Source organism: Perca fluviatilis, chromosome 4, assembly GCF_010015445.1.
Source record: "Perca fluviatilis chromosome 4, GENO_Pfluv_1.0, whole genome shotgun sequence".
NCBI classification, from domain to species: Eukaryota; Metazoa; Chordata; class Actinopteri; order Perciformes; family Percidae; genus Perca; species Perca fluviatilis.
In genome coordinates this window covers 27734905-27747282 of record NC_053115.1, presented here as the reverse complement: position 1 = coordinate 27747282, position 12378 = coordinate 27734905, and the positions used below count along the sequence as shown (strand labels likewise).

Here is a 12378-nt window from a genome sequence, read left to right as displayed (position 1 = left end):
ATTCCACTTACATGTGGATTATGTTTGCATGTTTCTTTGCATAATTGCTCAAATATAATTTCACAGACTTTAATTTGGAATCACAGTCACAAATTAGTGGTCACTTTCAATCCCAGCGAGTCCAATACAATGAAATATGTTCAACAAATTACTAAAAAAAAAGCCTTTGTTAAAAAAAAGTTCTGTATACCATGTCGGTCTGCCACACATGCCCACAATTATGTGTAAACAACCTCAATCTTATTCCAAAGGAATTCAAATACAATATGCAGTGTCTTCGATAAATCACAAAGAACAGATTTTTTTCAAAATATTCTGCAACATTTTGCCTTCCTGCAAAACTGCCCTGTGTGTGTTGTGTCCCCAAGTGACACTAGATATATCCTGGTACAGCACATTATGACACATCCATAATGATAACCTAAACCCCACACACACACCACCTTATTATGTTCTCCGCAGATGCAGAAGGCCTCAGTTTTCCCTCCACAGTTGCTCTGTGTGCTCTCTGCGGCCTGAAGTCTATTTCTAAATGGCCGCTGTTTTCAGTCCTACAGTGGACGAGTGAGCAGGTCAGGAGGTCTGACCTGATGTTCACACGTCCCTCAGCTCCACTTGAAATGAAAACATTGACCACTTAACCCCGTTCTGCTACACCGCTATACATTAGCTCCATGTCAGTCAGATAGTAGATGTTTCCTCTTAAACAACTTTTTCAATGTATTCTGCTGGTCAATATACGTAAAACCAAAAAGCAAACTTGTGAAACAGCGGCAGATATCCATACATATTCACATTGTTACATCCTTATTGTGTACTAAGGCTACGTTCAGATCGCATGCAAATTGGATCTTTGAGACAGACTGTTCCCACTGTTATTTGCACATGCTCAGATCTGATTTGTGTGTCCCTATCTGAATAGATTGCTGTGGTAACGACGTAGGCGTGAGTGTAGCCACTTCTGATATTGCAACCAAATATCCCCCGGCGGCCCAAAAAGGATTTTTCGCCGGGGAGAGCAACTCCAATGAACTGAATAGGTGACATTTTGGGATCCGGCATCCAGTTAATATAATGCATCCATGCATTCTGCCCCTCAGAGCTGTTGTTCTCCATAGTGCTCTGCTAGCAGCAGCATCTGCTCAGCACTTCCGTCACTCTGGATTTTACGTCGTCGTCGTGGTCGTCGCGTTGCGCAGTAACGTTAAGCATTTTGTTGAGTTTCCTCTTTGGCGAAATGCTGGGAGTGAATTTAAGTTGGACTTTTATTGTGAAAGGTAAAACCTGAAAAGAGTAAAGCTGTACTGCCACGGATAATAAATAAAGGCGCTGGCTCGGACTACAGAGCCTCTCTGTTTATATTTTATTATCTGTATAAATATGGGCACAATTCTTAACCCTACACATGACTGACGCAAAAGGCTCTTTGAAATCTGATTTGAGTGGCCAGAGCATCCGTACTGAGACGCATCTGTAGAAATCCGATTGGAATCACATTTCAAACCACCTCCAAATGTGGTTTGGATCTGATTTGCAAATACTGCATTTGTGTGTTTTTTTTTTTTTGCTGTCCAGACTTAAAAATCAAATCAATCTGGATACAATCTGGATATGGTCTGAACAAGGCCTATGTGTACTGTACGTGGGCACATGGGGTTAAGTCTTCACAAAGGCGTACAGAGACACATGTCTACGTGATAGTTCAACTACACTGACTGCACCGGTTTCCCTGTGTGGGTGGAGTGAGGCATGTGATACGTGCGTTTTATTACCAGAACCTCAAAACATAGTCTGTAAACTTCCTAAACTGCCACGGGATAATATACTGGTTTGCTTACATTTTAAATTTGGTTGTCAGTGTTGTCGACCATTGCTATCAAGAATAATAAAGATGTCTTGCTTGTCTGGCTCAGGGACAACATAAGTCTGGCTGTCATTTTACATAATTAAAAGGTAGAACTGCCTTGCTGTACGCAGAGAGGGTTATAAAACTTGATTTACAGAAGCCAAACTGTAATATTGTTTTACGCAAATCACTTCTAAAACAAAAAATGCTGTAGGAAGTTGATTTAACAGCTGGGTTGGAAGAGATTTTCTTAAAATAATATTTTGATATTCAAATATGCTGTAAAACAAAAGAGTGGAATAACACTCACTGCCTTAGCATTTCTGACGTAATATCACACTGTTACTTGATTGCATTTCTATTGTGTCTCAACATATCACGTGTCAAGTTAGGATATATTTCATGAAGCCATACAGAGTAGTGAAAGCCAACTGCTGGTGCGGCGCTCTGCTGGATGTTACTGATCCACCGGCTAAGCCCATGAAGCCATGCATATATGTGTGTAAGACAATAGCTTCTGTAAAGCACCTCTTGCTGTTATACTGAGAGGGAGAGCGAGCTCCGTTTCCACACCTGTTGCCCCGGGCCATGAGGGACAAGCTATCTCCATCGCTCTCACTCGTCACTTTCCAATGGACAAGCTCAGCCATATCATCATAAAACTTCAGCGCCCACGCTGATAAGACCAAACCTATACCTGATTAAATCCAGGGGCTTAGGGACTTGTTTGCATTTCATTGCACTCCAAGAGAGGGATATATATCATAACTATGGAGATTTTCCGAAAGGAGCATGGAATTATCGATAGTCAAAGCAGAAAATAACGAAAGTCCTCATAGATAAGCCTCTCAGTCAAACTAAATGTGAAGATATTTGATTTGAAGAGAAAACAACTACCACAGAATCAGGCGGTACACCACATGGAACAAAGAGGATTCTTGAAGAGGTCTTTAGTTTGATGGTTAGACCTACATTTGACTCATTTTGACTGAGTGGGGATTTTAAACTTTAATAGTTTGCAAGTGACCTTTTCTGGATTTCCACATACATGTTTTCAACTTTTTAGTCTGAAGTTTCCACTTGGTATTAAATCTGATTATGACCTATGGTTTGAGTGAATGTTTTGCTAAATCTAACATTACGCAAAGATGAAAGGCGTGATGCAAACTGTCTTTGGAGTCGGTATGTGTGCGTAAGCTCTCTCTGTGTAAATTGGATCCAGAGCTGGCCAGAGAAAAGGAAAGTCGGCGTCTTTTTTTTTTTTTTTTGTTGTTGCTTTGGTATTGACTGTAGGAATTAGCAGGGAGAAGACAACGTGCCCTCAGGTTGGGAGAGATGAAGATATTCCAAATGATTGCTGAACAACTTTGAAGTTGTATCACAGCACTGTTGAAGGCCATCTCTACAGTATATATGCTGCAATTTCTGGCTTTTTTTTTTTTTTAGGGTAAAAAGACACACCATGATAAAGTATAATTCAAGCCACCTTTAATACCAACCACAGAAGCATAAATAATTGAATAAAATCGGCAGTGGGTTTTTGAAATGCACCAGCAAATAAGTCGACAACATTTTTTCTCTCTTTTGGACTCGCTCTAAGAAGTCTAAATCTTGTGGTGGGGAAAGAAGTGAAGGAGGCTGAGACTCTGGTTTTGGCTGACTTTAAGTGGGCCTGGCTTGCATGTGGCTAGGAGGAACCATTGCCCTGGCAAACCATGTGGAAATACTGCGCATCAAACAGCAACAGGGTCCATATAACACGTACTGTAGCTTCTAGCCTGGCACATCAACACACATATACAGCTTCAAGTTTATGATTGTTCATTCTTACTGCGTCTGTAGTGAACCAGAAAGTATAGCTCATTTATGGAACAAAGAATGGAAGAAAATGGGGCTTGTGAATATTCAAATGTAGGGGTAAAAATGTAGTTTTTGTGGAAGAATGGTTAATATACACAAAGATGTTTTATTCTTCAAACATCTACTCATGTAGAGTTTAAAGTTCTAAAAGAACCCATCTAACTTTGCCGTTGGATTTATTCCCCCCCCACACACACACACAACTTTTTGGAGGGGAAATGATTTGTCTCACTCTCTGGGGACCGGCTCATTAATTGATCTTTAACCTTAGAGTGAGAAACCAAAACACTGGCTACCAACAGGGGAAAAAAAAAAAAAAAGTTAGCATGGGGAACTGAGCAAATTCACACATTAGCAGCACTCTTACATCTTACAAAAGAGAGGGCCATCACACACACACACACACACACCTCGTCTTTGTCCCAATGAAAATGTCCTGAAGTGACACACAATTATATTATGACTTAAGTAATAATTTAATAAATCTTCGTTACCAGAAGCAGATCATTGTGAAAGCAGAGCACGTCACTTACGCTATTGTCACTCGACCCTGACACGGGGTAGACCGTCCAGCCCAGCTCCGCTGTGGCTGTAGTGGAGTCCATAAGTGTCTCTGTGGAAAGAAGGAAGGAGAGACGGCGGTCAGATAATCTCACGGCAACATGAAAACGTCGCTGCGGTTCAATGGAAACCACTTGAGGAATACAAATATTTTGAGAGGCAGAAAATAAGTTTGCTCTATGAAATGGCAGGCAACTGTAATGTTCATTGAACATTCCCAGAGCCTAAGGTGATCTTCTGACAAACATTTCAGAACTCAAATTAAAAGTGTATTTAAACAAATAAACAAAAAGACATATTTCATTTGTTTTTCTTAGCAAACATTTTGAAGATAAGCAGAAGAGCTACATATTTCTGAATATTATAAAAGGGGTTGTTAACAGTTTTCAAAAGGGTTTCTTTTGATTGATTATGATTTTAGAATGTTGTGCATTATTATATTATAGCTTATTATTATTATTATTATTATTATTATTAGTAGTAGTAGTAGTAGTAGTAGTATTATTATTATTATTATTATAGTGAAGAAGAGAGGAGTGTTGAAATGATTAGTCGATTATTAAACTAGTCAATCAGCAGAAAATCAACAACAATTTTAATTTGTTTTAAACTTTTAAATTGTTTGTTAAGCAAAAATGTTGGTTCAAGCTTCTCCAATGAGAGAATTTTCTGTCTTATAGGCCTATCATTATAAAATAAACATTTTAAATTGTGTACCATTAGTCAGACAAAAACAGCTATTTTGAAGTTTCAATGGACAATTTCATAGCCAAAACAATGAAAAAAAAATAAAAACAAAATCCAGAGTAATCAATGACAAGAAATGATCATTATGCGCTAGGCTACTACAAAGACCCACATTGATACAATATGTGTGTTAAGGTAGAGACTGCTAGCAGTTTCTTAGCAGGTCAGTCACGTCCTGGTCAGCAGAACTATGCAGTCATCCATAGGACTTGTAGGGAAAACTACAGGCTGGAAAAGCAAATGTCCCCAGAGGAGGGGCCACCCTATACGCCACGGATTAGCTGGTGGAGAAAAACACCTCTGGTAATTGGGGTCAAAGAGAAATGTGCCTCCTGTCTGTCATGAGGTCCTCTGTGGCACCCGTTCCTCCAGTCTGACCCAAATGTCTGTCATACGCTTACTGAACCATTCATACCGCCACCTTCTTCTTACCCTCTGTACCCATGCCCTCATTTCCATTCCTGACTTCGTCTTAGCTCTGCCTCTCTCTCTCTCTCTCTCTTCTCTGCGCGTACCAGAGGGCAGGTCTAATGAATTTCCCCTCGCTGATTAGGCCTGTGTTAGTCCCGTGCTCCAGTGTGTTTGAGCCGCAGCAGATGGAGAGAGCGTTCATCAGGTTCGAGGCGTCAGCTGCAACTCCAAAATGCCACAGAGGGATTTAGAATCCCCCTCGACAAACATGGCTACTAAGCTTAGCATAAGTCACAGCAGCCAGCGACTGTAAGACAGGTTCTGGTGAACAATTGCACGCGGTTGTGGGCTCTTCGTTAATATTGTGGTATGAACTGATTGAGTTGGTGCTAATAGTGTGGGACAGGGCCCCTGGAAACGTGACGTGAAGGAAATCAAAGATATAGAACTATAGAACTGTAGTTTCATCCCAAAGGATTTTGTTTAACGCTCCCTGCGTACGCAGCTCTGTACCAGATTGCAGGATATTTTAGAGACTTCCAGTTGTTTCATAACCCTGGATTTCCTCCGATTTATATTCCAACCAAAGCCACAGCATTTAATTAACAGGCTCCACACGCATTGGTTTATTTCAGGGCCTTGTGCTGATCTCCGCATCTCCCCGGTACTCACAAAGCATATTACTAGATTCCACATCCTTTTCAGTTATCACAAAGCCCAAATCGTATAATTAGGCAGACGAGACTGCAATTGAGCAGCTATTGATAACCTTCTGTGTGACTCAGAGCCAAGCAGCCTACATGGGTGTTAGGCAGTGAAATAGTAATTATCCCCCATAATGATAAGGATAATTAGTGGAGGAGTAAAGTGAGAATAATGAACCCCCTCTGTGGTGGTTTAAGGAGTGTCGTGGGCGAACAGGGAGCGAGTTCCCCAGGAACGTTAACACAGACTGGGTGACACCCATCCTTCTCCTTCTCTTTTTCTGCTGTAGCAGCTCATTCCCTCTGTGTCCACCTGCTTTCTCTTCCTGTCCACCACTCTCTCCCTTCCCCGCTCTCTTATGCTCTCAGGGGCGTATGCCTCGACGCAGAAAGGTGCAGCGTTCGAGTCCGACCTTGACGATTTCCTGCATGTCTTCCCCCTCTCTCTCCCCTTGCATATTTAGCTGACCTTTCCATTAAAAGGCTGAAATGCCCAAAACAAATATAAAAAAAAAAAAAAAGTCAAGGCTTCATATCCCACCAGCCGCGGAGCATCCCAGAAGCGCGCGGGAAGCGGCTCTCCGCTCTGCTAAAGATACGCAGCAGGGCTATTTTAACGCGAGCCACGGGGCGTTCAAACAGCCGGGCAGGAAGTGGACATCGAGAGCATCTATTCAATTTACCAAAACCCACCCCCCCCAGTATTAGTCTCCTCTGCAACACCATGGATGACAAGAGATTCATCTTGGAGGTGGATAAACATAACAGGACAACGCCAGAAAAGAGAAGGCGTGGAGTTTAACTGCAGGAGTGTTTGGAGTGGAAGGTAGATCTAGCTGATAAACACGTGATTGTTCTGTAAAGTACTTAGTAGAGACAATAAAATCTGCGAGTCGGGCTGCAAGACGCTCTGCTTCTGAGACGCTCCCGGTGTGGTATGGCGCGTGGGCCGCGGCGCAGGCGTGCCTGGTGGAAAATAGGGGTAAGGTGCAGCACCCAAGCTGTTCTGGGTCATACCACCTAAGCTGAATGAATGTAAAAATCAAAGTGGAAAGCTTGGAAACTAACTAAATTACTTTCCTTAGATCGAATGCTTCTAGTTAGACCCCAGTGGACTTCATTAGAAAGTTTTGTCTTTAAGCTTTTTGGGTGTTGTTTATTTATTATCTGCTCTAGCTTTTCCAACTTCATATGGTAATAATAAGGGTTCAAAATGATGATTTCTTATGGAAAAAAATGTAACATTTTCTCGAGGGAGGACCTCAAACCCGTGCATCTAAGTCTTCCACAAACTACGGGGAAACGCTGGCTCTCTCCTTCTATCAGTGGCCCACAGGCTGGACAAGCAGTACATCACCATGAAAGACTGATCACTTTTCTTCCTCCTGCTGTCTACACTTCAGTCCTGGCAGCCACACCGATTCATTACCCCCCATGGAGCAGAGCAGCACATATCTCACCACTGTCAGCCAGCGCCTCGTTCACCCCCAGCCGTGGCGGAGCATGGCTGCTCAGCAAGACACGTCGGCTATTAATCAGCAGGAGGACAGGGGGCAGAGCTTCTCGCCTGAATACGACTGCAGGAATCCCTTGTTTTTCGGGGGGGGTTTTCCTTGTGGGGACCTGCGTTTGAATTTGGGACTGGTGGCGACGTGATCTGAGACACAAGTTTAAATGTGCAGACACACTGTCCCACTGGCAACATCTACGGTGTCTGTGGGTTGGTCAAGATCAGAAGTTCAGTAGACTGCACTGTGTGTACGATAGACGATGCCCCTTAAGTTGATGTAGTCACCTGTATTGCCTATTGTTTCCACCCTAAGCAAGACCCTGTGAGGTTAAAACCAGGTGGCATTTTAAACCATTACTATAGACTAAATAAGGCTTTACATTTTTGCTTATTTTCTCCTCCTTCTGCCTAAGATTATTTTATTTTCCGAGACCAGCTTTTGCAGCTTCCCGAGCTTTTGAAGGTGGACTTATTTGTGTGAGCAATGGATGAAGCACTTTGCCTGTAGGCCTTAATAGTTTTGGGGTTTGGAGAACTTACAAACAGGCAACTATGAGTCTTGATAACGTTATAAAAACATATGCTTTGGGAATCATTATTTTCATTGTTTACTAAAAAAAAGAATAATGTTAATATTCTAAATACTGATAAATATTGCAAGAAACAACAAAGATCTTATCACTTTTACTTACTTAGAGGCAGGGTACAAAAAACAATGGAAAATCTATTGCATGACTGCTAAAATTTGAACATTCACTAGCCATTTGGCTGGTGGACAAAAAAGTTAATTTTGCACCCTGCTTAGAGGTGCATAATCAGCAACTTAATTGCATTTTCTTTTTTTCACTTTTTAAGTATTTTTTTATGAGCTGTGCTCAAAGAAAGGCAACCTTGTTACAGCTATGGTGCAGTAACAAGGTTGGATGGATTAGTGTCTTCTTTCAGGACAATAGTTGTATAACAAAATCTAGCGTTTTGTAGCATCCCAGGAAAACTGATGAGTTTTACTTTTCTCCATGATTTATTTCAAAAAGTCTTGCAGTTTGCTCACGCTTAATATAAAGTGTGATGTCTGGTGCTATGCGAAACCTGTTTGTAGTGGAATGGATATGCACAAGTGTGTGATGTTCAGGAGGAAGCAAACAGTGCTCTAAGATCTGATGACAAATTGCAGCCTCTCAATCCCCCACTTTCAGCAGCTAAGTGTCTCTGCATTATTTGTGTGGCAATGGGGAACGGGGCGTAAAAGTGTTTCAACTGTTTGAGCTCATGGGAAAATGGCCTTCGTGCACTCGGTCAAAGGCAGCAGCAGTACTTCACCGTCTACACCAACAGAGAACTCTGTTTAAATATGAAACATGCACGTGCAAACCTTAATGTATTTTCTAAAATTACAATATGACAATATTCCAGTGAATAATTAAAGCTTTTTTTTTTTTTCTTCCTTTCTTTAAACTTGATACCCTGGCCTGTGGAAGGGGCTATGAATATGCAATGAGTCCTAGGAGTTTATGAAAAGCCTGCTAGGTAGAGAGTGCTTCCTCCAACACTTCCTGAGACTAAGGAGAGAGTTTAGTGCTGATCTGAGAGAGAGCTTTTCAGTGAGAGGCTGTCTGAAGTGACAGGCGGGGTGTGTGCTACAACAACACTCCTTCTTTAAGAGGGGTCAGTGCTGCATCTCGCCTTTTCTAAAGAAAGCAACATCAATCACAATGAGCCATACAGAGGAGAGAGCCGTTTACAGGAAAGACATTGCAGCTCAAACAACCGCAGCCAGTGAGAAAACAAACGTTTCACGCAGACAAATACAAAGACTTCAGGCTGAAAGTTATCCCACAAGCCATTGTGTTGCTGAATTAAGAAATGAAAGCGACACAGGCGATTGAGAGAGCATCTCTACTTAGCATGCTGGGTATGCTACATTTCAGATCACTCACTGTGTTTTCAAATGTATTCATCCACTCCCTTTCTCTGCACAAGGCAATGTTTGCTCGTGATTATATTACTTATTTTGCCTGCCAGCCTGTTTCTCAACATTTGCAGTAGGGCTACACGATTAATCTAATCGCAGCGTCACTCTCTGCGATGACGCAACCTCAAAAAAATGGTCAACGAAAAAGGTGTGCTGTGCGAGAGAAGCTGTAGTCTGCGCGTGCACTGCAGTCTCCACGTTGTACCACCCTTCACTTTACCGACAGTATTAACAACAGATGCTTGTTGTTGTATTGTTCACTGTTAAGTCACTGTACATGCTCTTTGCTATCTCTTTTTCCTGTCGCTGTTCTCCCCCCCCACACAGCCGCTACTCTAATCTCCAATCTCTCTTTTTTCCTCCTTGCCAGACCAATCATTTTAATAAGACTTTTTTATGTTATTTAGTTTTGTAAAATATTAAGTTATTTAAAAAAAAATTATTTATTGCACATTTTTTTTTGCACATCTTCTTATTCTTAACTTTGTATATTTCAAAATGTTAGCATTTTGTGAATTTTTCTTGATAAATCAAGTAGACTCATTATGCATTATCGCATCTGCAGTATTGTAAATTGCATCGCCATATGACTTTTTCTCCAAATCGTGCAGCCCTAATTTGCAGTTGGTTTACAATGGTGACTGACCTTTCTTGCTTTGTCCAAGGGTATTGAAATCAGGGTACGGGCAGACGGGTGGCCAATTACTTAGAGCAAATAAGAATTAAGAAAAAGAAGACAAGATAAGAAGATATCTGCAGTGATGGATGACAACTTTCTCTACTGCCATGACTAAACCCTCGACTAAACTACACCTTCCAACTTGAAAACACCTTTTGCCCAGGCAGGGGATGCAACAAGTGCAGCTTTCCAAACAAATACGCATCTTGTTTTACAAGTACCTGCTTCGATGTATGATTGTTAAATAACTTGAGATATTTCTCCTCTGCTCTCTTTTTTTTTCAGGATGAAGAATCCGATTTGACAAACTGCTTTTCATTGCATCACTATTGAGGAAAAACCCCTGCATATAAATGACTTTGACATGGCAGTTCAAACCAGAATCAAAGGGAATAACACCATTGTTCTGACAAACTAACCTATATTTAGGACCTACAGTTTAATGAGGGTGTTTTGAAGAAGCAGTTGACCTCCAAAACAGCGTGAAGCAACTTGGCATGACTTCTTTTTTATTTATTTTTTTTATATCTTTCTTGCCAGCGGAACTGTAGCCTCTGCTCTCTACGGAACAAATACCCAAACGTTTCATTTAACATTGACATAAACCACATATGGTGCTTTCCATGGCTGTGATAATGTCAGCTAACAGGGCTAAAAAAGCAACTAAACATTCTCCCCATAAAAGCCATGCTGGGTCAAATTCAGTTTAACCGCCCCTGAAGGGCGCATGTGCATTTACTTGCATTTCACTAAACACCTGAAACCATAGTGTTTGACCGCAAATGTGGGAAGATTGCGGTCCGCAGTGCAATTGCAGAGTAACATGAGCAAGCTGTTCGTTGTGCTAAAAACAGAACCCTATATAGTCAAAGCGGCAAGGAAATCTGCCCAGATTAAGGGGCAAGGCAATGATATACCCCTGAGGGGGGCCGGTGCAAGTCCAGAGACATGATTCATAGCTTTAATGATGGACAGGGCTACTGTATGGCCTGTTGGAAAGAATAACAGTCTGTTTCATTGAGAGGGAAGAAGTGAATGGAGCCCCCGGTCCAGAGAAACTCAGCTCAACTTATCTGTCAGCACAAGCTGGGCCCATTAAGGTACAGTGGAGCTCCCACCACTGTCACATAACAGCATATCCCTGTGTGTTAAATGAATTCTTAATCCCACTTTTACAAAAGGAACAGGGGCTTTTATGTGGACCATGTGGCACTGGCCATAAGCGGCCAGAAGCTTTTTTTAAAAGAGTCAAAGGCAGGCTGGCATGCAGCGCTGGTGTGACATTAGTGAGACATCGCTCTGTCAGGGAGACTTATGTGGTGTGGATATTAACGTTGGGCCCTGAAAAGTAGGGCTGCACAATTAATTGCAATTTTAATCAAAATCGCAATATGGACTAGTGCAATACCTAATTTTGTTTAGGTATTTGTTAAACTTCTTCCCCCCCCAAAAAAAAATTCCTTCAAAAAAAAAAAAAAAAATTTTTTTTTTTTTTTTTTTTTTTTATAAAAAAAAAAAAAAAAAAAAAATCACACTAGAATCATATACATTTTATATTTATTTTTAATTTTACTTTTCATTACAGAAAAATACTTTGCACATCTAGAACGTGAGACAGGTGCGTCCCGCAACGTTTAATAATATGCCACGTTTCGGTACTAGACCATCTTTGGGCAAAAGCTTGCCTATTTTTTACAAGTTAGGCAGTGTGCGGGAGTTTTCTTTGCAATACTTTTCAATGAAAATGAGAATGATGATTCAAAAATCATCATTTACCTCCATGATTGTGAATCATATCGCAATATCAGTCAAAATAATTGCAATTAGATATTTTCCTCATATCGTGCAGCCCTACTAAAACAGGCAGGTTCGGAGCTGGGTATTTCGGGGAGCGATGATGAGGTTGGGCTCAGCCACCCACACCCACACACACACACACACACCAGGGCTGCAGAGTGGTGTGCTTTCCAAGGCAAAGAAAGATGAGGGAGGAAGCTGGCTAGTTGATTTTGGCGGAGGACGGTGCAGTGTGAAATATGGTACCACACACACAAACACTAACGCACGGAAAGTAGAGCACTGGCCGAC

General features: G+C 41.4%; 1 protein-coding gene across 6 annotated transcripts in view; it reads right to left on the bottom strand.

Annotated features, from left to right (window-relative positions):
- Positions 1-12378, bottom strand: part of ephb2b (eph receptor B2b) — a 152298-nt gene that overhangs the window by 75978 nt on the left and 63942 nt on the right. For all 6 annotated transcript variants that reach the window (XM_039797737.1, XM_039797733.1, XM_039797735.1 and 3 more), the window contains exon 2: positions 4240-4319. In XM_039797737.1, the coding sequence (XP_039653671.1) occupies positions 4240-4311 (72 nt within the window). In that variant the 5' untranslated portion in view covers positions 4312-4319. The remainder of the gene's footprint in view (positions 1-4239; positions 4320-12378) is intronic.